We start from the raw sequence: 26,351 nt of genomic DNA on the forward strand, positions 1-26,351 counted from the left end.
TTAGAAACAGAAGCCACCTGTTTAATCATTCTACATACTTTTGGTCAAACATAACATTAATTACATGTCATCAATATCATCTGTCCGTAATTAAATAAAATATAGCACATTTGATGCCATAACTTAATTTGATTCATTCCATGGTGCAAATGATAACTGGGTAGGTAAGGTGAGCTGCTAATGAGGATAATAGGTGCTATCATGCTATATCTGTTATATAAAATGACTTTCTACCCTCAAGACAAATGCTGGTAAATGCTCTTCCTTGTGGCTTAAGCAAACAGAAATACACATCTTTTTCGCTACTAAAACACTGACAATTGATAGAGGCATATTACAAACTTGTGTTTTTTTTTAATCTGCTAGGAAAACAAACTGCCAAAGGCCATGTCAAAATACTAGTAACGTTAGATGTATACTGCCCCATCCCATTCTGGTGCAGTCCTACATCTGTGAGGACCTCTAGCAGTTGCTGACAAAACTGCAGGAAGACATTTAACTCTACCAACAAAGACTTTGCAGCAAGTTACATATTATTATTATTTTACCTGTTATCATTGCGAACCAATAAAAGTAAAACACACAAATACATGACTGACGTGTAGAATTGTTAGGATGCTTGAACATGAATTCCTTGTTCTGATTCAACTGGTATTAACTGCCCTTTGGAGAATCACACTGTGGTGCACATAGGCAGCTGATTGTGTCATACCAACCAACTTTTCACACATAGACCAGTTTAATGTCACTCCGAATCTCCAAGTCTCACTGGCCATTAGCAGAAACAGTGCAGATTCCCTAATCAGTAACTTTCTATTGCATTACAGTATTGGTGGGTTGGTCAAAATGCTAACTACTATCACAATGTACACTGTTAATACGATACACATAGAAATCAACATACTTTTACTATTCATTCTGGGGCACCATATCATAAATTCACATCAGACTTGCGGTTTAGTATGCAAGATTAATGTCTAGATACAAACATATATATGCAGAGTGCTTATCTTAGCTTATAAACATTAATGCAATCACTGAAAATGTTGAAATTTTGAGGGTGGTTTAATGTTTGCAATTTTGGCTGTGGCCTCATCACCACAAACTTAAAACCGCCACAAAAATGGTTGTTCTATTTTTTGTCCACCCACCCCTGTTGAGCTTAAAACCATTCCAAACTCTCCATTGTCTCCCTACTGCAAAATTTAAATCCCTGCATTTACAGTGCCATCAAGTTTGTATATTAGAAAGGTCAAAGTCACAAAACACAACTTTTGTTTACACTTCATGCTACAAAATAAATCACTATTGGTCAACACCACCTCTATATATAGGCATTTAGTTGCCACTCATATTCTGAAATGGTCTGCAAAACAGCAATTGTCTCCACTGTAATCAGAGCTTTGCTTTTGTACAGTTTCACAAGTAAGGATAATGCAAATACCATGTGATTTCAACATGTGATTTTGCTTTTACACCAAATAGCCCAAAAATTTCCAATATAGTATGGATCCATTGCAGAAGATCTTTTCTGAAATCTCATGCAGTGAAATTCCCCTAGTAGAATTTCTGTGTGCTACAGGCAAGCAGTCAAGTCAAATTTCACTCACCATTTAATCTATATATACACAAAACTCCCTGTCCCAAATTTCTCGCCACAAATACAGCTTTTCTAAAGGAAAATTTCTGTATATAAAGTTTGCATTTGTTTTGTCATGGGAGAGTTGATTATCACAGAGGGGTGGACAGGGTAATGGATGCACTAAAAGACATATTTATGAATTGTAGAAGTCACGTTTGGATGGAGGCACTAAGTGGGAGGGCAGCTCAGCTGGAATATTTTCTCCATCCAACTTGATCTTAATAAGGTGCTTTGCAAGAGCAAACTCATCGGAATCCAGGTTCCCATCTCTGTCAATGTCCGACAGCTTCCAGATACGCCCCAGTACTGTGTTGGGCAGCTTGGACGTGACCATGTGTTTCTTGGCGTTTGCTCCCGTGATCTTCCCGTTCACCGGGGACAACGTGAAGAAGATCTGGTCGTACTCTGCCTTGTCCTTGGCGACCACCCACTCCTCATCACCGATGCCTTCTCCTGCACCCTCGCCGTACCCAGCTACAAATGGACTCTCTTGCGCACCAGCAAACGCCCCGCCCCTGACGCTGGGTTCGATCTTGCACACCTCCTCCTCCTGTGGCACCATCTTCATCAGCTGCTGCATGTCCTGTGGGGAGGAAACAAAAGCAGAGTCAAATGTTACATCTTCTGTCCATAGATTCGTGAACAGTTTCATCAGGTTGGTTGGTCACACAGTAAGTTCCTATTACCTGCCTAAGTTCCAGTTGTCAAGTCTCTGAGTAGTAAAATAGCAATGATAAAATGTTGGCAGGTCAGGGGAACTTGGTTATGTGCAAGAAAAGTTTATCATCCCTCTTTCCCTTTTAAGTATGATATAGAGCTAACATCACACAGGTCTATCAAAATTTGGCAGTTACCTGTCAGGTTTTGGACACAACTCATTTTTGTGTGGTTAGTGAACATAACCAACTTGTTCCTGATATTGATCTGTTTAATTTAAATTCTCCTTTCCTATACTGTGCTATTATCTCCCACTTAACATGAATGGGTAATGTTAATGTCATTTTAATACCAAGATGCACTGGACAATGTGACAGATACAATCATTTTCCCAGCTATAACCTGTGACTGGACTATTTTGATTTGTTTTGCAACTTTTAGTAGTTAAATGATGAATCAATAGAAAATACACATATTGATTTTGGTTGAAATTTGATCCTTGCAATGTGTGATTAGTCAATAGTTCACCTGACAACATTGTGAAATATGTCAATTCCTGGCCTAAGCTTTGATAAAGACCAAAGCTTCCACCAGTGTTTGAAAGTCATATAATCACCACCATCTGTTATATGGTCAATCAACAAATTACAAGAAAGCAGTTCAACTTTGTTTTGTTACTTGTCACTTACATCCATGGCCTTTGTTGATAGTTGTTGCATGTCCTGCGATATAATAAAAACTTAAGTTCAACGTTAAACAGTCAAACATGAATAAAAAGAACAAAAGAAACAAAATTTGATTGATGAAAATGTGTAGAAAATGAAAATGATAATCATTTTTATCAGAAAACTCGAGTTGGTGGAGGGGTCAAAAGGAAAGTGAAGTTGCCAATGGTCATATACAGGAGATGATGCCAAAATTGTTTCGCTCAATTTAAAAAAAACGTAACAACAACACCATAAGTTCACATCAAGCTTCTCGATCTTCAGTGATCATACAACATCCATAAGCGATGTGAGTGACAAGTTACCCAAGATGCTATGAGATCATAACATGCTTGCATTTATTTTGCTCACATATCACTGTCTTGCAAAAACTGTTTAAAGTGTTTATTTTCTCATAGTCTATATGATAAGATCTATTTTGCTCTGACGTAATACAAAACAAATCAAATACAATTGTTTGGTTTGTAATAGACTGTTTGGACTATGAAACAACAGGGATATAACAAGGGGCTGCCCAAAGTGATGGATTTAGATGTCATACGATTTTCCCTTAGTGACTGTCCACATGTGGGGAATGGACTATCTACACCACTGCATGAATAAGTGGTACACCAATTTCTACTTGAATATGTGCATAATAATAGTTGTTGGTGTTGGTGGAACAAACAGAATCCTCATAAGATTTTCTTTTCTGGGGATTGTTGTAAGTGTAAACTGAATCCTACTCACCACAGTGAGCATGTGGTCCACCTTCTCGATGAGCTTGGGTTTGAGGTTGTGGAACTTGGTGAAGTCCATCTGCCGGAGCTGCTCCTGCATGCGCTCGATCTGCGGGAAGTCTCCGATGGAGATCTGCTGCTCCCGCTGGATCTGCTCGTACGTCTTGTGAAGGTTGTCAATCAGCTCCTTCTTCTTGGAGTCCTTGCCGAACATCGACGGCATCTGGCCGCGAAGGTGGCTGATGATGTAGGCTTGCACCTGTAGGAGGCAAGAACATGATAATGAACTATAGCTCTAAACTGTTCATTATTTTTCCTGACACATAAGATGTAGTACAGTTGGCTGATGTATATACATGTAGTACAGTGTTTTGTGACACATTTTTAATATACAACAGTACAAACCTATGCACAATGGCACTTGGTCCAAAGCTACATGTTGTAATGCAGTTACTGGCTGTTTAGTTGAATTTTAGTTTGACATGTCTTGACATATCTTTTGTATTAAAGAAGAATGAGTTACAACAAATCTTCATTTCAAGAAACCTCCTTCTTAATATGTGTAATTTCTCTATTCTCTAGGTGTGTGTGTATTTGAGTGTATTTGAGTGGAGGGGCACATCTGGATGTGTGGGTCTGTCTCTCTGTCTGATATGAGGAATATCCTGCCTGATTGACAAGATCAGGTCACACTGGACCCAAACAACACAAACATGTGTCAGGAGAACCTCCTTATTCCCCAGGATGTATTCTGTCCTGTCTGTCATGGCAGGCAGTGGGACCTGTTTACTCACCTTGTCAGGTTGCAACTTACTGAACAATTATCTGAGTTATCAGGACAAGTCTGGTAGGAGTGACTTGCTTTGAAAGAACACAATAATAATCTAATTAGTTGTTTGCATGCTAATATTTTTCAGAAAAAAAGCTGCAGTGCCAGTAGGACAGAAAATGCAGTCAAACAACCTAGCTTCCAATGGGCTTTCCAAACTTGAGTGATTTAACACCGTGCACACACACATTCCCAACCCTGAACCCTTCCATGTCTGTACTCTGTACCAGGTAGAACAAAACACCAAGTGAAGATAAATGCCATTCTGACCTGTTATTCACATATTACTGTTCTACATAAACTTTCTTTATCAGCTGGAAAGGCTTGAACTGATATCCCATGTTTGTACAAAATGTATGTATTATAGACTAGATAAACCTCAGTAGTCAGTACTGACATAACTTAGCCTGGATACCATACCTCAACCTCAAAAATATCTTTCGTGCTAGATACTTGAGATCGGGCTGGGGTTTGGTAACCAGGCTAGACATAACTGTGCAGTCACACAGTGACATGAAATATGTGATGCTCCACTCCAGGTGAACAAGATTCCCTCCAACTGTCAGATTAAAATATTTAGCAGCCAACATGTTGACTCAGGTTTTTCTTCTGGTGTGTTTGACTATCCTAGATCACATAGTTCAAATGGAAATATCTGGTATGTGGAACAAAACTTAATCATATCAGTAAAATATACCTACTGCATATCAAACCTTGTGACTGCATCAATAATTCATCATATATATTGATTAAAACAACAAACTGGCTACAATGTAAGTACGCAGAGGTCTAAATGCCAGCGATCCCACTGAATGATTGTAACTAATGTAAGGTTTGACTTTGGGTTTCAAGTCCCCTAGTTACAAATTGTACATTGTACTACAATATAAAACTTTTAGTAGAGTTTTAGCCTGATATTAATAATTACAGTCCTGATGGTAAAATATTGTAAAAATACTAAAATGTCAGTCCTGCATCTAATGACAGTACTCACACTGCTGCTCACCTAACAACAAAAGCTGCTGGTTCACATCATGTGTCAGGTAACCACATTTGTGATTCACAAGCTCCCAGTATCCCTGTCTTTACTCAGTTTAGTGCCTGACATTCATATTTGAACTTGACCTCAAACAACCTTGTGTTTACCTCCCCTTTCATCAACCCCGCCAATAAGGAGTGCTCTCCTCTTGGCAAGATGACATTGGAAGGTCTGTCTTCCCAGAATCCTGCTGTTTTGTCAGTCAGGATTGAAAAAAATCCTTGCCAGTAGACCTTATGGCCAAGTTCAGCACTTTGAAGTACATGTATCTAGATATGTTGTGTGAAATAATTCTATTCAAGAACTGGGTATTCTGGCAACTCTCCTGTCAAGATCAAAGTCAACAGCAAAGAAGCGACCCCAACCTCTCCAAATACACTTAATCACACTCTACCTTCTAGAAAGCATCCTCCTTCCAAGAAGTTGTGTTCTCTCCTGTTGTTATATTTGTGTATGATTGCACTGCATAATCTTCCAACACTTTATATAAGCCTGCACTGTAAGAACCATCAAGAGTTACCCAGATCATCAGTCACTCCCAGGGGTCGTCAGTGGCAGAACAACTGTACTTCTCACATTGCAGTTAGCATTTCTCCCTCTCCAAGCAAATATTAGAGGCGTGGAGCCTCCACACATGTGACTGTGTGTAGGGACAGTCTCACACACACACACACAGCACCGTCCTTCAGACAACAACCATGCAGGGTCTCCCAGGTTCTACCAACAATACCGGTACACAATGAGGGAGTCTTTCCCAAACCCTCGTCTGGTGAAAGCACAGAGAGAGACTGCTGATAAAAGCTCCAGCTACAACTTTTAAAGGTAGGATAACATTTAACATTGTTGTTGTTTATTTCAAAGCTGTATTTTAGTTTTAGTTTGACTGTTTTCCATCTGTACTGTGTTCTTGTACTGTATGTACGGAAAACGTTACTGTAAGTATCAATGTTGCAGACATGTTTGTCATAAAAACATGGGCCTGAAGATGGGCAATACAGCAGAATAAGAAGCTGATACTAAAACTTTCATACTTGACTTGAGAAACTGAGTAGGATTTGTGCCTAAAATCCTTGAAACGTTTTCAACTACTGTCATTGAAAGGAAAAATCTCTAGCCGAAAAACAATGTCCGACTGACGACAAATTTGTACCAAACTAACTTCTATACGCCTCTTAGGCAGCAAACAGCTCTTTAACAAAGTCTATTAATAGTAATCTTAATGCTAAACAAGTTCTACCCAGGGTATAAAACCATATCATCTGTATCATAGGTCGTAGTTGTACATAGAAACTGGAGAATTCCACAACTTGGCCATTAATTTTCAGTTTTCTGATATTAAGTCTCCTTCTCTGCACCAACTCAAAATGCAAGTATCCCCATCCATTACCCGTACTTGTTTTCCTTGCATACTGGAAAATCCTGACACATTAAGAATGCCACTGAGCAGCATTCTAGCTTCAGCCTCAAACAAATAGGTCCACTGTCTTCGTTTACAAATAGGGAATGTTAGCAAGAAATGCGCTGGATTTGATATGGACTCATCCATTTGCAATGATTGCAAGCATCTAACTATTTGTCCAAGTCATCTGAGCAGTAGTGTAAGAAGTCAGTTAAGGCCCAGTGTGGTAGAGGGGGCTTGAAGGTGACAACTGTTATTTTCTGGACTGTCAGGACTCTGTGTAACAGTTTGCTGGGACAAATAATACAGGGGTGAGAAATTCAGAGGATAGCAAAGTGGTTAGTCGTACGACTTGTTAAAAAAAACTGGACAAGACCAGGTCTTAACTCATCAATAAGTTTAACTGACTTGGTATCTTAAGCAGAAAAGACCAAAAATATACATGTATTAACGACTGGGGCACTGAAAAATATGTTCCTTTTCGAAAGTTCTTTTTGAATTGTGCATACATGATGGTAACTATGTGGATCTCAATCTAAACTGTCAGGCCAATCTCTTGTAGTCTTTTCATAATTGAGTCAACTTACTGGTTTGTCCTTGCTGTATTTGTGGAAATTCAAAGACTCAATATATCTGAGTGTGTGTGTATCTAGTGAAGACTAAGAGGTCAAGGTGGATAGCTAGATTGAGTGTTATTAATGTAGAAGCCAGCATTATGTGTCATACTGGTAAAAAATACAGCAATAGAAAATACTGCTGCAATCTGCAGCAAAAAGTCTGAGATTACAGAGAAAAATCATTAACAAGCAGGCTAAAAAATGCAGGCCCTGTATTATGGGAAATGTTTCCTGCCCTTTCACATCAAGAAATAGAAGATTTTCTTGAGCAGTGTATAGACCTACATGAGATAAATACTGATGGATCCCACTCTTCCCCTTACTTAAGGAAAGTTTTTGGCCAAGCTCCAACTTTAGGAGGTATGTAATTGGAATTTGTGAGGCATGACCAATCAATATCCACACTCCTAATCTACAACATACAGAGGTAAATGGGTTTTCAGTCTGAGGGAATATGCAAATGAGCATTAAACCACTATCATGTGATATGTTCAGTAATAGATTCCAGTTGTGTTGTATAAACACTAGACTCAAATTAAAGATAGGAGTCATTGATAATAAGCCAATTTACATCATGCAAATAAGTATATCACTGTAGTAGAATAGTTCCGACCACAAGGCATGTATTCTTCATTTAAGTGACTTCAATTTTCTTCATTTAAGTGACTTCAATTTTCTTTTAATAACGCTGTCATTTGTATTGGAGAAGGAAGTATATAAATCATCAGTGAACAATGATAAACAATGCTAGTCAGCTTAATTGCATCAACAGGACTTTAACAGTTTCAGCGTAGTTCTATTACAATTACTTTAAAGCATGAAGCCTTTAGAGATGTTACTTTAATTCATAAAAACAATGCTTAGATCTAGGTACAAAATACCCTATAATCAACAAACCAACCTAAAAAATGTCACAAACTTGATCTTGGCAGAGAAAGCAATTATCAAAGAGATTTACAGGTCTTGAGCTTCTCCCAGAAACAACATTCTCCATGAGTCTTGGCTTTCTAACCCAGAAGAAACTTGACCTTGGCTGTGGAACCTTCCCCAGGGAGAACCAGAAAAGGAGCCCACTGTTCAGTAATGGACGGGAGCCAACTGAGCTTCTGTAAGCTGTTAGAACTACTGTACGTCATATATCCTTCTGAAGACTGAACTAAACCACCTACCACTCACCTAGACATAGTGCAGGTGTTAACTGGAGAATAGGGACAATAGGTGAACATTGAAGGTAAGGGACAGAGTAGACAAAGGCGTGAACTTAGAAATGGAAAAACATCAGTCAACATACACCTGTATATAGTCTGACCCATTTCTCAGCAAGCATGCAGCACCTGCCTGGCCTTGTGGGTTGATGAAGGAAAAGTTGCATCATCCTTTGGGCTGGTTCATACAAAACCATGGGGAGACACTTACAGAGAAAGTTGCAAGTTTATAAGCCTTGAGAAAAAGAGATCTGATGTTCTTTTCTGTTTAGTAGTCCTAGCTAGTGTAAGTTAATAATAATAACTCTGTATGGGTGGGAGGATGGACCTCAGCCCATATGGTCCTGGGATATGACCTATATCAATCCCAGCAGGTCACATCCCACACAGACACAACCTGTGGCTACTGGCCAAAGATCTAATTTCCAACACCCTGAGTAGAAACAGGAACTTCATGAAAGTGATGCCTTGAGGCCAGGTTTTAGGGTAGCTGAGCACAAATCAGATGTACCACATCACAAGGATTAACTCGCTGTAAAGTGGAACTATATTTTTATCCACTCTTAGCTTACAAGTTACAGAAAACTATTCTCCCATTGGTTGTGTCACAGAGGACAGATGAAGTATACTGTATACCAGCGTTCCCGCCAGGCATACGTCTTTACGTCTTTGGACGCATTTTTTTCTGGAAAGACGCATTCGGCTCGGCTGAATGCGTCCATAAAAAAATCTGAAAGAAAGGCTGACCTGTACCACCAGTGTACAAAATGTATCTGGAATCTTTCAAAAAATCTGTGTTTATAAGAAGGAATCCTACCTTTATAATTTATACTTCAAATTTTTCACTTTCCGGTCATCCCAGTAGTCTGGGCATGGGGCGGAGCGCGGCACGTTTTACAACTAGCGGACCCATGTGCGACACACCCTGCCACGCGCCAGTCTGAGCTGTCCGTTGCGCAATGTAATTTTTTGTAGTCCGTGACATACATCTGACAGTCAGCATTCTCTAACACTCGTCTGGAAGAAATCTTATATAGATTTTATATTCTGATTTTAACATGATACTTACTTATCCTCATTTTCACGTATTTGTTAAAGATGTGTGGGTAATACTAGTATTGAGCAAACAAACTGTTCTGTGCGAGTGTTGCACATCTCAACAAAAGTTCTCACGCTGTGGGCAATTGATTGGCAGTCGGTATCTTTGGCAACAGGCCGCCGGCGCCAAGCAGTCTAGATTGGCCACCAGGTCCAAATCCAATCATCTTAATAACCAATCAGCGTTTGATAAATGTTATGTTGTACTCTGTCATTGGTCACCGGGAAAAAAACAAAAATTACGGAGTATTAGGCGCACGTGACGTTGTTTTGTGATATTGGTAGCGGACCGTGTTGCCTGGCAAGTTTCTTCCCTAGCTGCTAACAATTTACTATTAAAGTTTCCTCATTTATCCAAGTTAAAAAAGCGGTGCGCGGTAAATAAGTGAAGAATCCAAAACTGTACACTTTATTTGTTATTTGCAAAATTTCTTATCTTTCAAAAAGACCAAATTTGTGGCAGAAAAGGGGCGGCAATATTGTTGTCAAGCGTCGATCGAGTCGGCTGTGCACTGGCACTGGCCTCCGTGGCACATGGCGCGGCACGCCCCCCTCCCCAGACGGATCGTCGATCGCAACGCCCAGCACGTTGGGACGTCTTTCTAGCTACTGCTTCAAGGCTACACCGGCACTGATCACTACCAAAGAGGCAGCATATCGTCCTCCTTCGAGTAATGTATAACGTTCTTGGTCTATTTAAAAAGAAATCCAGCCAAAGATTTCACGCCGAAAACGGGGTTACCTGAGGTCGCACGCTCGTGGAAAATGACGGCACGGCCTTGTAAAACCCCACCGATACGAAAATTTTGAGTAAAATCATCGGGAAAAATAGAAAAAAAACACAAAATGTGAGTGATGGCGTCGTTATTTTATCGTCTCGGAAAACTATTTGATGCGGGAGGGCGCAACATCGATCGCACGACTCGGTAACGTTAGACCTTTTTTTATTCAATGACGGAAAAAAATTGGCAAAATTTTTCCATGGGCTGACGAACTGGCTAGAGCCCTGTTGCGAAGCATCAAAAATTTTCATGTCTGGACAAATTATACCCTGGCCAGATCACGGAAGGTTGATTCCCTGTGCTTATAGTTTTTTTTTTTTCATATAACGTATTTTTGGGGTTCGAGAGGGCGGTCGTCGATTACTGAATAACGGGAGTAAAAGAGGCAACCGACATCCAATCTCAAGCGCATGATTTTCCTCTCAAATTGCAGGAAATTGTGTTTTAGAGGGTTTGAAAATCCAAATTTTCCCGGGGGAGCATGCCCCCGGACCCCCCTAGAAAGCGAGCGCCTGCGGCGCTCGTGTCGCGCCTCCGGCGCTCATTACCCCCCTCCCCAATATTTGGACGCATACTTTCAAGAACCTGGCGGGAACGCTGCTGTATACTCAGATTAGTCAGGTATAATGCTGAAGGGACATTTATCTAGCTCTACTGAATAAGTATAATAAACAGTCGACTATGGCTGAACATCACGCCATATGGACTGCTACTAGCAGCACGCGAATTGACCAAATGACATCAGTTGGGATTCAATTTCTCAACCATCAATTCTGTTCCAGACATGGGTTTAGGATTGCTTTATACACACACTAACAATACATGCATGTTTCAGCACAGCCAGTACTGGAATCACAATCAGCATCACCTTAGCAAGTCTAGCTCTCTTGATGAGGTCGTTGAGTTTCCTGAGCGCTGCGTTCCTCGGGAGACTCTGCAGGTCTGCGAACAGGTCGTGTTCCTCTGCCTCGAACAGTCGTCTGTTGATGTCGTACTGGAGAGGCTGGTCCCAGAACGAGCCGATGTACACACGTGCTACCTCAGGCGTATTGATAACCTAGGTGGAAATAACACAAAAATCCTGCATTTAGATATCCATGTGCATCATGTTTCTTCAATAAATAGTCACTTCTTTCTAGATAAAACTTGGTTTATTATTAGTACAAGGACTGTAATAGTTCTGACAACATTTCAGGTATTGGCACAGATACTGGTACAGAGATTTTGGTGTCTATTACCCATACCAAAAAAAGTGTAGCATGTAAGATACATATGTAGACATTGGTCTTATTGCCCATTATCCTTACCAGGATTCACATACTATTTCAATAGAGTTACGTTTCACAATTTCCCTTCAAAGAATATACTTCCTCTAAGTTGTAGCATCTCATGATCTTCGTTTTTGTTTTGACTTCTGTCCTTCTACTGATGTTCAATTTCAACACCTAGCAAAGCCTAGTGTTTCCTAATTTATGCCTTGCTGCCACTGTGCAAGGATCAGTAGTAAATGTTTGTAAATTGTATCCACTGACATATAAGGTCACCAACCTTTGACCCCATGGGTAATCCATTTATTCAATCTCCTTATTAGGTTATAAGCCTGTCATAGACATGGGTGGGACACTGTCACATGGGTACAAACCTTGTAAACAATAAAGGGCACCTTTGTTAACATCCTGAAACGTCATGTTCACCTGTACAGAAATGGATAATATTTAGCCAGGTTCCTATGAGAATGCCAAGTGCCAGGCACAGTACTGCCAGCATCATCTGGTACACATTTTCAGACATAGCTTCAGTCTGTGAGCTATGTCCTATGGGACAGATAGGTGGACCAATTTTGATTCTTAATTCATTACAGAACATACTACACACACAGATTTCTTATTGGAGAATTTCATGTCAGTTTCCATAATATCCTGTCTATCTTACTTCCTATTTCAGGATAGCTTCTGTTCCCTAGTAATACTTCCTCAGACATAGCTATGTCATGACAGTCCATGTAGTGAAGTTTTATGCCACACATGAAACAAAACAAGGAAGTTGTGTTGTTCAGTTTCTCCTGGAAGAATGTTACTAAAGGATTAATTATTGCACACACAGCAATAAATATAGGAAACTTGGGAAACTTCCTCAAAAGACAGGATTTCCGCTTCCTGTCATGTCTCCTGTCTTCCCTTTAACAACACAGCCTAGAAAACTGAAGTCGGCAAATTCACAATAGTCTAGTATGGGCAGTGCTGTCTCCAGGACCCGTCCCTCCGTCCCTGGACGGAAATGTACTCGTCGGGACGGAAAAAATTCACCCATTCCGTCCCAAAAAATCTTAGTATTATGACATAAAAATGCAGTTTTGTTAGCTTAAAAAGGCAGGTTCAATAACTAAAATAGGCTTCCGACTTCAAATTTAATCGACTTTTCCTTCACCACGCCTCCACTTTCCAAGCCGCGAAATAAACATTGTCTCATGCGGTCCCGACATACGGAGATGTGTGGAAATCAGAGATCGGCAAAACGTGCTATTCCCGTGGCGCAAGAGAAGGCGGGGCTACGGCGTTATCTTACCTAACCACTGCTTTATTTTGCAATGCCGATCGGAATCATCCGGCCCTTATACGATTTAAAATCAACATTAACGGGAAACTGCAATTCATTATGAACCGGACACGACAGTTTAGAAATTATCTTTCTCTCTCGGCCGTCGTGTGTGTGTCGGACTGCGGAGGCCTCAGTAAACCGTCACACTGGTGATTTTCATAGTTCTACAAGACTACAACCATCGTGCAAACTGTAAACAGACCATATTCTCACCGTCTACGTCTACGATGTGACAAAGCCAGGGCCGATTCTTGCGAAATGTATCTTCAAAAGCACGTTTGTGCTTGGATTTGGGACCTAGTTCGCAGCGCCGTGTTCGTAAAGTTCCGCGCTTCTTCGTGATTGACATGGTGTTACCGCTTTGTCCGCGCCGCTGCTGGCTGTGATTGGTGGAAAGTTGATTGGATTTGTGGAATTATGACGCACACCCTGTCACAGGCGCTATATCAAAAGGCTGCCGCCAATGCTGCTACCATGGTAACAACACGTCCAGTCGCATTTTCCAACTCGCTGCTATTACAGCTTACATACATATTTTTCGGCGGTATGTAACGCTGTTTTCACGGGGAAATGTCGGGAATCAAACTTGTATATCTTTTTTGCCGACCTTCCACTAAAATTATACGGAAGTTGCCCGCCGAAAAATGTAAGTTGGAGACTTTTTTCACGGTCAGCCCGCTTCTTTTGACGGTTGACTGCCGACCCCATCGACATGCCCCCGCGTAGGTTGCCCCTTACGGAAAGTCTAGCCGTGAGAACTATCTTTGTTCTGCGTAGTTTAATTGGGTTGAATTTTGGAATTCGGATTGACATATCAGAAAATAACTATCGGGAGACTGTTTCATCATGTATATCACAGTATTCTTACCCAGCGCTATGAACATGATCGCTGTTGGCAATTTTTCTCCGATATTTGCAAATCTGTACCCTTTGGACGGTACTGGACGATGAGCAGTAAGGTGATAATTTTGTCGAGAAATGCACATTTCTTGATGGTTAAAGAAACAACAACACAACACCAGCAAAATGAAGAGTTATTAAGCAAAGTATAGTATAGTAACTTAACTGATCATGAGCAATCAGTACCAGACAAAATATGTGAAGTAAACTTCCTTTAAGTTTTAATACGATCTTACAAGCTGAAATGCGTCAATGGACCTCGGCCAATAATGCCAACACCAGTGGCATTATCCAGCCCCCGAACTATCCACAAATCATCTACAAATACGTGAAAATGACGACGAACAAGTATCATGAATGTAATTTCAGAGTGTAAACGTAACACTGCTTATTATACATATAACAAACAAAATATTTCGTCAGCGAAATGCCCGACCAAGTGGCGGGGCAGTCGGAACAAAGCTTATTGTTTCGAGATCGTGGGGTGTCGGTAGTCCTACTTTGTGGAATGAAATTTTGCCTCTGAAAATACGTAAAATAGCGTTTTAGAGGGTTTGATTTTAAAATTTTCCTGGGGGAGCATGCCCCCCGGACCCCCCTAGTTTGGCGAGCGCCTGCGGCGCTCGCGTCGGGCCTTCGGCCCGATCCCTCCACCCAAAAAATATTAGGGATGGAAATAAATTTCAAGCTGGAGACAGCACTGAGTATGGGCCAAGTTTTTTTGCTAATAATGTGACAACATGTTTTTCTTCTAAATGTCACTGCGACCAGCACTAAAAAGAGTAGCCAACAGCACACTTCTGTTGTGGTTACATGCAGTGACTTGGGCAACAGATAGCTTTGATTGTAATACAGCGTTGTGAGAGTGTTTGTCCTATAGCCTATAATGTATCTGTATCTCACTGATTCTCAGAATTGGTCAACTTATACTGTAGTATACAGCTACCTTGTGATAGAAGTAACACACCAGTCTGGCACCCATAGACTGTACTAATCTCCCACCAGGTGTTGTTTCCAATTATCTAAGGTAGAAGCTGTACCATCTGTTATTACAATTTCAACTCAACACTGATCCTATTCCTTGGCCCTCACCTTGCCTAGTGACCACATGAGCGCTCCATACACCCTCATCAGTTGTTGGTGGTCAATCATGTCCGATTTGTTCAAGACAATGCGAATCTTGTCGTCGTTGCCTCGCAATGCCTCAATACCTCGACGGAACTCGTCCGAGATGTCGAGCTTGTGGGCGTCGAATAGAAGGATGATTCGGTCTACGCGCTCCGCAAACCACTCCAATACACCAGCAAAGTCATACCTGGAAGATAAACATTCACTATCTCTAAGCTGGTGTGACAAATTATGTATGTTCCTTATTTCATCGAGGTCATTCAGTCACGTAGCAAGATACAAATGTAATAACATTGTTTTCATCCCAGGGTTGGACAAGTCCACTAGCCCTATTGTCCAGGGCAAGTGGAGTGCTGATCGGGCAATTACATGACCTACCCATTGGGCAAGTACAATTTTTCCATTGAGTAAGATTTTAATATATTTATTTGTTACTTTTTACTGTCATGAGATCAAGCTAAATAGAAAAATAAAGCTAATAATAAGAATTCCATTGCTGGAAGTGAAAATACATATAAAAGTGACATGTTATTTGAATTTTGGGCAAGTGAAAAATTAGTTCGTGCAAGTAAATTTTTCATGAGCTTGCCTGATAGGACAAGTGAACACTAGTATAATTTAATTCTTAATCTTAGAAAACTTGTCCAACCCTGCATCCTGCAAAGAAGATTTGTTGTTGACATCTACATCTACATTGTCACTACCAGGGCAAAGTAGGGGGGGGGGGCTCGTTACTTAAACACAACCAGTAGATTTCTAGCGAGGACACGCCCTTAAGTCGATTTCTTCACATGCAAAGTACCCAATTACCACGTACTGATCTAGAGGCACGCGAGGGACAGGGATGAATAGTTCACACCTATTGTCTGTTGATTAACGATTTTTCGTCGAGCTTTTCTTTTAATAGTTTGCTAGTTACTAGTATTTGTAGTCGAACGTTATATCTTATAATGCAGTAAAGCCGCATTCTTACCTTGTACTGAGTTAGAACTGCGTACCGTGATTCTTTTACGTTCAATTTTTTAAATACAACTAACGTTACGATGTATTTATGAAGACTGTATATTGTGCCCATTTAACTAGGATTGTCTGCAAGGTCTCTCTTCCATTTGTTTCATTTTCACAGACTAGTTGCGAATAAATTTTTGTAAACCACACCGCCAGATCTGTAATGTTTCGACAATAAACTACCAGTATCACTTCAATATATTCGATATATTTCAATGAATACACAGAAATAGCACAAATAGGTAGTATCGAGAAGGTTATTATGAAATGTACCCTTATGAAGGCAAACTTTCATTATGAACGACCGTATAAGTGATAAATAGTGAAATATTATCGAAAAAAAAGAAAGTACACCAACGTGGATTCGAACCCGAGACCATAAGTTAAAATGTCTATTCGTTAATCCACTACCCCACGATACATTACTATGTGTATATGTATACAACTAAAGTGACGGAGCGAGTGATGATACGAGACAAAAATTGTTGCAGGTCCATCATTTCAAAAATGTAAAGTCGTAAGATCTCTCTTGTCTCTTCACTTTTTGGTCATCAAGTAAACTTTGTAAACCATTTATGAATAGAACAATGAGGTTATATAGATCAACTGTTTGTGTGAACTCCCGCACAGTGCCTGCTTGGTGTGTGTTTAGGACATTTACATGATAGACAGGGTGAGAATGGTTCGCCACTCGTTGGGGCTATTCACACCGTAGTAATTGTCGTTGACCCGTCCTCGCTAGAAAGTTACTGGGTGTGTTTTAGTGTACACGGGGGGGGGGGGGGGGGGAATTGACAACATGTATCAGGAGTGAATTTGCATTTCGAGAATTTGCATCTCATTTCGACAATTAGCATCAGTTCTGACGGTCCATACTATAGTGGCTACTGGCTATAAGTATTTTTTTACCAAGGCCAGTTTGAGGAAGCCTTGTGTGTTTACGTCTGAAACTCTACCCGTCTGGTGGCGGCATGGCCACGTCTACACACCACTACACACCCGGTACTATCATACACCTGACATTCATACACACACCACACACGGCCCACCCCAGCCTACCCTCTGGCCGTCCTCTGCTTCTCCCCTGACAGGATCCCGGGCGTGTCCACGAACGTCAGGCTCTCCAGCACCGGGCTGGGCAGCTGGGAACACTGGAACCTGTTCAGGAAGGCGTTGCCGAACTTGGACAGCGGGCGGAACTGTTTCTTAGGGTCCATAACCAGCGCGTTACCCGGGATCACCCCCTCCGATTCGCTGTGCATCACCGCGATGAAGCGGTCTGTCGTGGGTTCGGGGCCGATCCGTATGCCCGGGAACTCCCGTTCTAACAGGTATCTGATGAAGGTGGTCTTCCCCGTCGAGTACTGCCCGACCAGCAGCACCATGGGCTTCGCATCGAAGTCCGGATCGTCCAGGGCCGGCGAGTGGAAGTCATGGAACTTGTAGTGTTCCTCTAACGGGAGGAGCTTTTCTCTGTAAACCTGTTTTAGACCCTCTACAACATTCCCATACACTTGGGGTACGTCCGAGTCTTTAGATTTCATCCAACTGAACATCGTGAGGACTTTCTCTCCCAACGATCGCTGTAAAACTTGAAAATATTTTGACAGTCTCCACTGACTGAGACCACGTCGAGATTCTGAGTCATGAGGCGGGTCTTCCCGGAAGTGACGTAATCATCCAGCATCATGGGTATTCTTAACCCTTGACATCATTCGTTCGTTCGCTTCTATTCAAAAGCGACACTTAGTGATTTTATTTAACATTACATGCTCCTTGGTTGATTTGGTTCCATCACTCTAGTCTCTACCAGACGCCCGCCTGGTCGAATTGTAAAACTTTAAAGGGGAATTTGACCAAGTTTAATAGGACTAAAAGTCTATCAGGAGTTAGCCTAGAAGTGAACTGATCGGCCGCTATCTGAATAGACTGCATAACGTGACCGACTGAAACCCATTTAGTAACATATTTGTGCCTGTATGTTCCCGAAGACACTTTGCGCTTAATTCAAGAGCATATTACATTTACGTTACAGTTACGTATTATCTATTAGTATTACGCTAGATTCAAAGAAAGCACTTATATTTATATTATATTATATTAGCCTCCATAGCAGGCTCTCTTGGGGCCTTTTTCCCGCCCTTTTCTGGCTCATAATGTTAAAATAGCGTTACACTTAAAACTGCTGGTCATTTCTTTTTGTACTGGGTCGCTTGACTGCCGAGGCCCAATCTTTTCCAGATGAAAAGTCCACGGGCTCCAGACAAAGGCTTCCTTGACTTCCTGACCCTGCTTGACTGCCATTCCAAATCCCCTGAAACGTAACGTTAACATGTCATGGAAACATGTTGATGGAATAGTACATATAACGGGCGGGCTCCTCCTCTGTTCTTCGTGTAAAACCTGGTTGAATCATTGCCAAAAATAGCTTGCTTTGTGGTCGTCTGTGCGAGATGTTTTGGCGCGAGGTTTTGCCTCACACGATAGTCAAAATCCAGTTGTTCACGAGTCAGAGATCAAGGTGAAGTTGTGTTCAAGGTCAAGGTGTGTGTCTCTCGGGTCAGCGGTGACGGTACTTCAGATGTGTTCTTCTATTAGGCTGGTTGTTGTGGTCCCGGGCCTGTTCAATGCCCTTCAGTCGTTTTGATACTTAGTAAATTCCTCTGCAGTGAGGTGGTGAATCTGCTGTGAGTGGGGTTATTGTGCTATGCTATGTGCCTGTTAGTGGTTGTGTGTTGGTGTAGGCAGACTCTCGACTGTCACTAGCCAGGAAAAACTAGTCGTCGCCAGTCTGCTGGGCTAAATAAAACTATTATAAAGCTTGTTTTTTTGGTCGACTTTCCCTCTTTGAAAATGACTCGCCATATGGTCCATTCAAGGCTGACAGCCTGTTCAGACCGAGCGACGGGGCAGGGGCTCAAAACCTGGTCTGTGTCGTAGTCATGTCTTGTCCATAATCATGATAATGTATTGTGTGTGTGTTTGTTGCAATTCACGTGACTGTCACGACTAACGCATTACTATCTACATAGCACATACCATTTTGATAGCGTTTTGACGATATTATAATATAACTCAGCTATCCCACTCATATTGGGCTGGCTACAAGCTTCTGCTGTTCTCGTAGTGGATTTGGTCTATAGACACCATTGTCGGGTATCCTCATATCAATCGCATAGCAAACGATTTCCACTAGCTCATGATTTCCACACTAGATCGGTGACTTCAGCCCAAATTGCAAATAACAATGCATGGAGCTTTCCGCGCCAAATATTCAAATCCTCATTAGTCAATCTATTTGTTGAGTAGGCGTGGCGAAAGGGTTAGTGGTTGCCAGCGGCGGTGGGGAGAGGTTTAATTGGTAAGGGACTTGTCGCTAATAACTTTTCACGGTTCAGTTTACAGCCCGGAGTGCGTGTGACGTCAGCTTCTGAAGCCGGGCCAGCTTGCGTGTTCTGCTGACAACAACAGACTTCTGCGTGCGTGTGGATCGGTCTCACTTCCACGGAAACACTACCAGGTGACGACACGACATTGCCGCGGTCCGCTTCCTGTCTGAACCCGGGCTGATACAGCGCGCGAGTGCCGCTGAGAACATGTCGGACTCGACGTCGGGAATACTGGACTTCCCTGTGGTCCCAGTCATCTGTTCTCTGTTACTCGGGATCCCTCTATTAGTCTGGTTCTTTCGACGGGACTCAGGAGAGAGCAAGAAAGGTCCAATTCGCGTTGTTAGAGAGGAAGAGAGCGTCGAGAAAAAACAACATGATAGCACACAAACAGACGGTGTGTCGCTGGGCAAACAAGAAAACGTGTCCGGTTCGGAGAGTTGTGATCACACAAGCTCTGTAGAAAGTCGGAGAACAGAGCAGCCAGAAACGTGTGGGACAGTCGACTCAACCACAGACAGCGAAGACGACGGAGAATTGTCGGAAAGTGAGCAGACCATTATTCCGAGAACAACGACAAAGGGGACAATACCTGAGCAGAAGAAAGGTGGGTGACAATAAGAATAAGTATTATTTGAATCTTGATAGGGGGCCAGGTATGTGGCTAGACATTTGGGATGTGTATTGTTTGCTGCAGACGGAGTGGGCACTGGAAGATTCCAGTGAATAAATTGTGTACATACACGCTCGATCTAAATCCTTACAAGCCAGCTACTGCACTTGTGTTTTGTGGCCTTGTGTGACAGGTTGTGTTTCAGGAGGGGAAGGATATGAGCGAACAGCACAGACAGGAAATCAGCGCACCCAAACTCGGTACGCGGTATGACATGAAATACGGCTAGCAGACTACAACACACAATGGCTTTTTATAACAAAAAAATGTGTGCCATGAATAAACACACACTTCATTGTACATTGAAGAAAAGACACTTTTTAATCGTTAACCTGATAGCCCGTAGCTCAACTCAATCCCGAGGCCCGTACCATGGTACGATAAATGCAGAAGTGATTATAGACTGGCGGACTGTGCTCCGTGGTGCAGGGCCAGGCCGTGACCCCGTTTGCGCCTGCTGTTTGTCATTCTGCTTACGGTCCATCTAGCAGCACCTCTGTTGAGTTATGTATTTTGTAGTCAGAAGAAGTGAGCACTGCAAAAAAAAAAAAAAAAAAAACCAAACGTTTCCAGTCTTACGATTGTTCGTGATCCACTATTTAGGTCACGACGTCTGGGCTACAGAAGTAGCACCGTGAAAGGTCAACCCAGTGTACTTCATTACAGTAATATTGATGATTTGATCTAGCTGATGTTGCTTTCGAGTCCGGCTTTCGAACTGCATAAAATTCTTTGTGCGTGTGTGTGTGTGTGTATGTGTGTGTGCGCGCGCGCGCATGTGTGTGTGTGTTTTGTGTGTGTGTGTGTGTGTGTGTGTGTGTGTGTGTGTGTGTGTGTGTGTGTGCTTCAACCCATAAAACCATGTCTTGAAACACGCAAAGGAAGAGAATAATGTGGTTGATTTATATAGGAAACGGTTCCACAAAGTCGCCCACCATTAGTTGTAGCTACAGACTTTTCCGGTCAACCTGTTGATACAACACCAAGTAAACATGTACTAAGTAAAAGGTCACGAATTCCCCCAACACTCTCCAGCACAAACTATCCGCGATTGGAATAGCGACGTTATGCCGAGTATAAGCTCCAGAGCCCGTATTCTCCAAACAGCTGAGTTTAGATGTGCTTTAGGCGTTTTCTTTTGGCTTTCTATTTGGTCATGATACAAAAAGAAAAGCTGACTACATTTGCATATAGAAATTCCATTAAAAACACATAAAAGTTCAAACCCACTACAACCTATGCTAGAAGAATAACAACCCGAAGGACTTGTGATTAAAGTAAGACCGCCTTGAAGTTAAATCGCGGTATCATTTTGAAGGATGGCTGAAACTGATTGCTGAAAGGAGCCAGACGGTTAGGTCAAACTGAAATAGAAGATATGTCACCTCGACGGGCTCGACCTGATATAGATGTTCAGAAATGACAGAACCTGTGGGCCAAGTTCCGACGCAAAGGCTGTAAAGTATTACATATACGTACGTTATGTCAATAATTTACGTATGCTATATACAAACTACAAAGATCTACAAAGGCTGCGTGTTTGTAATTGTTTAATGTGTGGAAATTGGTAGCAGCTTGTACCGACATATTCGATACTTCTCTTTATATTTCTCCATTAGCCTTTGAAACAAAGGTCCAGATTTCTAGAAACAGACCATTTTCTCAACACACGGTGTTTATTATTTTACGGTATTATCTTTTCTTTAGAAGAAGTGATCCTTAATGTATTTTGTCTACGTCACGTTTTACCATTCCTTATCCACCATGTTTGCTTTTCTCTACTTTTCTGTAGTCTCCTCGCCCTCCTCGTGCCGGCTGAAGCTGGTGCCAGTGAGCAGTGTGTGGAGGCTGGCTCGCAGCGCTATTATCTCTTTGCGACTCGGTATGGCATGCATGCCGTCCGCTTCTGTAGCTTGTCCCTTGCCGTGCCTGGCTCGTGTGCCGCTATTCTAGTTGCTCTTGTCCTCCGATGTAAGCTACCCTAATGTCTTGTTAACGAAGTGCTGCAGGTCAGAGAACGTCCACAATGCACGACAGGCATGCCTGCACCGGCTGGGCGTAACAGCTGATTCACAGCGTTTACCCTGCGTGTCGCTTGCGACCTGCCCCTATTCCCAAAGTAGATTTAAGGCTTAATTGTGTTATTGTGGCGTTTCACGTGTAATCAGGGCAAGGAGAACAAAGGAAATTAACGCGACATCACCGAAAGACGTACATAACACTGCAAACGGACGTTAGAAAAAAGAGCCAAAGCCTTACATCTGCTTGAAGATTAACCTCTCCCGCCCAGACTGACCCCCTGACACCGACCATATTTGACGTCGGTCACGTACCGACACTTCACTCCTATCAACAGGTTGTGTGTACCGCTCAGGGCTGTGGCGGGTCTCTAACACGTTTTCTACGTTGGGAGTGGACTGGGGAGATTAAACTTTCAACAGCGGCTGTTGTGATACGTTTGTGTAGAGTACAAAGTGCATGCAGACTGCCGCCTGGGACTCTAAGCATGTCTGAAAGGCACCAACAAATATGAGAGAGGAAATTCTTCCCCACTGACGACACCCCTTGTGGTTTTAGGCAGGCTGCACTTGGCATGTCCGATATTTGCAAACGATATGTAACACAATAGCACCGGCTTAAAATATAAGTGCTGTTTGCGGCTCAGTTCCGAGAACAGGGGAGGGATGGCACGACAAGATGGCCGGTGTCGCCGTTACCATGGTGACAGCTGTTGTTGCGCGGTCACATCGGCATCTCGGTCATCTTACATGACGTGATCGAAAGAGCTCTTAATATGGCAGAAATAAAGCTACTTTTGCTGTTGTGTTGGTACAGTTTTGAAACGAACAGAACCTGATGAATCTAAGGTGGCCTGAGCTGGGTTGTAAAACAAAAAGTACGCCGTCATCTTTTCGGGACCTGCCTATAAGGCTATAACGTCAGGATGAAAACTTCGGGATGCATTTGCTGTATCCGCACATCCAACTCTGGGAGGAAAAGGCCTGTCAGAAAGTCGGCACCATTTTCTATCTGTTTCATTGCTCTCGCTTTCTACTGCACTCATGTCGTTGTTTCCAGCCCCCGTGGAAACAACGGCCGGCCTGAGTGCAATAGAAGCGGAGTACAGTAAAATCAAGAGCTGATGTGCCGTCAGAAGAACAAACGTTAAACAAACAAACGTAAAGGTAGAAGGCTGAATTCACGCCTACACTGGATCTGCACCACAGGAATGGTGATTACTAAAGTATGAACTGTGGTCAGCACGGTGAAATATCTTTGTAACCCAAGGATCTCTCACGCACAGAGGCGGTGACAGGTCCGAGAGGGATGGGTTACTAAGCGTCATACCGAAACACGACTGTAGTTTATAGAGCGCCTATCAGTGGTATTACGGAAGGGGCATAAGCGTGGATAAACCAGGAGGGGCAAACGGAATCTTTTCTGACTCGCAAAAATCATTTCTACATTGTCACATTAAGGCGACTGCCAAAAGACGCACAGAACGGCATGGAAACATACGAAAACTGAACATCTGCTTGGCAATCAAATAATTGGAATTCCTGTTCTGTCTTTGAATCACGTCACAGTTTCAACATCCCAGGTAAAGGCGACTCATGTCAGTCAACTTCTCTAGAGCTAATGATTTTGCAAGTAGTCAAAATACTAGTACAAGAAGAATTAACACTCTCCGCGCTGTCATGGATAAAGGCACAGACCGGCCAAACCTAACATAGGTGTCGCGGCGCAACACATGTTGTATTCAGGAGATGTGACAGATGCAGTAAAAACAACTTCAAAACGTATATTGCGGAACGTGCTTTTAGGCTGAACTAAAACATACTGCTCACTTCAGCTGGGAGAACAACAACAACAAAGACAACACCAATGTAGTTCAGGCATCAGATGTCTTCAGGCTTTCATCGGTGAAGTGCACTACCTTCAGACTTGGTCTCCCACAAAACGACAAATCGAGTCGACTGTCAGGTTGAAAAATGATGTAAAAACATCTTGTTAGACATGATGACAGACATGGAACACGTCGAGGTCATGACCCAGCATATCGAGGTCATGGCCATGTTCTGTCCCAGCCTCACGCTTCTTGCTAGTAAGGGTACCGTATTTCATATCGTATCGGATAACAGACATAAAACGGGACAGAGCCAATCAACCTCCGACAGCGAGAGGTTGTGTAACACAGGATAAGAGTCCGGCATGCTGCCTGTAGAACTTAATGGGTGTGACTGAGACTCAAACAGAGTTTCCAAACTACAAAAGCAAGGCGATAACAAAGAAAGATAAAACGTTGTAGGTACTGTTGGCGTCAAGTCATGCAAGAAGTCCACCCTCATATTTTATATATTTTTGCTGATGACGGCACCTTGCGTGCTTGTGGGTGCAAGTGGTTACTTGTTATTTGTAGTCCAGTCTGAGTAGAAGACGTTGTTCTTTTGTTCGCCTGTCGTGATTCGCGATAATCCAGGTTCAGAGTGACTCCTTTGCTTTACTAGTTAACTAACATTAGCCTCTAAAGAAGAATGTTAGATAAAGCTCGCGATAATTTCGACGGTAACAACAGAAACAATAACAATGTAACAGCGATGAAACAGCCCCAGATCGACTTCCAAAGTCGAATGAGTTCACCCGTTTGTCTTGCAGGGTCCTGGCTCAAGTCTCTGGAAGACGACCTGCTGAACGACGATGACTTCTGTGAGTTCGAAGATGAGGACGACGAAGAAGAGGAGAGGGATGAAGAGGAGGCCAAGTTCATTGACGACGTGGATTCTCCTCCTTTGCGACACAATGGTTACATTGAGGACAGACTGGAAGACTTCTCTGATCACAGTAAGACGAGGGCTCCGACGAGAGGTGAGTTATTGCTTGATTCATTTCTGTACTGTCTTCGCGATGCAGCCGGTGAAAGCACCGGCAGTGATCAGTTACGCTACATTTATGGATGGCCGTGAGAAGCACATGAGCAGACAAGAAGTGATGTGGTATATTTAAGTGTAGTAAATATCATAACATTTAATTTCATTGCATTTTTCGACGCAATTTTTCGTTACATTACTGTTACTGGCATTTTGTTGAATGGCTTTGTATTATTATGATCTGAAAAAGACAAAACCACAAAATTAGAGAATGAACCATCGCTCAAGATAACAGCTATTGCCAACTTGTCGTCTTTTATGATATCGTGATCTTCGGCCCTATTTATCAGCTCCCCCTAGCGTCAAGCTAAGGACGAAGCAGTCGGGATCAAACCTGCTGGACGCTGTTGTTCTGGACAACGGATCGTACAGCATCAAGGCTGGCATCGCCGGTGACTTCTCTCCTGCAGCCAACATCAGGAATGTGATCGGCAAAAGGAGAGGAAACTACAACGAGTTGTACACGAGTGAGGACGATAAGTACATAGGAGATGAAGCCATTGCCAGCCAGGGGCGCCTTACGTTTGACTTCCCCATGCAAGGTAAGCTTAGCCTTAGGTCTCTGGCTACAATTTTCATTCAGTTTACCCATAAGGAGTTTTGACGCATGTTAGATCCATCCCTACTTGTTATCGCTGGCTTGACATCCTACTAACTTTGTGGTTAGTTCTGCAAACAGTGTGCTCGTGACCGCTTATCCGTACATTTTAGATCTTTAACAAATCCCAACTATCTTATTAGCGGCATTAGTACGTTGATGCTCGGGGGAAAATGTTTTGTTTCTGTTTTTCAACAATCTCTTCCTTTTTTTATAGATGGAAGCGTTAAGAACTGGCGGGACCTGGAGGCGGTATGGGATTACGTGACCCGTTCGGAGATGGGGGAGACTCTGGGTGACCGACCGGTCATCGTTACCGAGACTATGGCGATGCCGAGGCAACAGAGGGAGAGACATCTACAGGTTAGGGTCTTGGCACGACACAAACATGCAGAATTGCAGATTGAGGGGAATTTG

The 26,351-nt window shown here is 42.5% G+C and overlaps 2 protein-coding genes across 4 annotated transcripts in view; one reads left to right on the top strand and one right to left on the bottom strand.

Annotated features, from left to right (window-relative positions):
• Window positions 1-18,028, bottom strand: LOC118414779 (EH domain-containing protein 1-like). Of its 2 annotated transcripts, XM_035819018.1 has the most exons (6): window positions 17,406-18,028; window positions 15,303-15,525; window positions 11,581-11,769; window positions 3,754-4,002; window positions 2,989-3,021; window positions 1-2,225 (listed from the first exon to the last, which is right to left on the bottom strand). In XM_035819018.1, exons 1-6 carry the CDS (start codon window positions 17,900-17,902, stop codon window positions 1,776-1,778), a joined length of 1,641 nt encoding a protein of 546 aa, XP_035674911.1. In that variant the 5' UTR covers window positions 17,903-18,028; the 3' UTR covers window positions 1-1,775. The 2 variants fall into 2 exon arrangements, with proteins under 2 accessions (XP_035674911.1, XP_035674921.1); XM_035819028.1 differs by lacking the exon at window positions 2,989-3,021 and having other exon boundaries at window positions 17,406-18,027.
• Window positions 6,176-26,351, top strand: part of LOC118414767 (actin-like) — a 23,044-nt gene continuing 2,868 nt past the window's right edge. The window contains exons 1-6 of one of the 2 annotated variants that reach the window (XM_035818998.1): window positions 6,176-6,433; window positions 19,745-20,342; window positions 22,201-22,290; window positions 25,065-25,274; window positions 25,627-25,878; window positions 26,152-26,297. In XM_035818998.1, coding sequence (XP_035674891.1) covers window positions 19,943-20,342; window positions 22,201-22,290; window positions 25,065-25,274; window positions 25,627-25,878; window positions 26,152-26,297 — 1,098 coding nt within the window. In that variant the 5' untranslated portion in view covers window positions 6,176-6,433; window positions 19,745-19,942. Of the gene's footprint in view, window positions 6,434-19,658; window positions 20,343-22,200; window positions 22,291-25,064; window positions 25,275-25,626; window positions 25,879-26,151; window positions 26,298-26,351 lie in introns of those variants that run through there. The other variant, XM_035819007.1, reaches the window with a different exon arrangement.

Source organism: Branchiostoma floridae, chromosome 1 (genome assembly GCF_000003815.2).
Source record: "Branchiostoma floridae strain S238N-H82 chromosome 1, Bfl_VNyyK, whole genome shotgun sequence".
NCBI lineage: Eukaryota > Metazoa > Chordata > Leptocardii > Amphioxiformes > Branchiostomatidae > Branchiostoma > Branchiostoma floridae.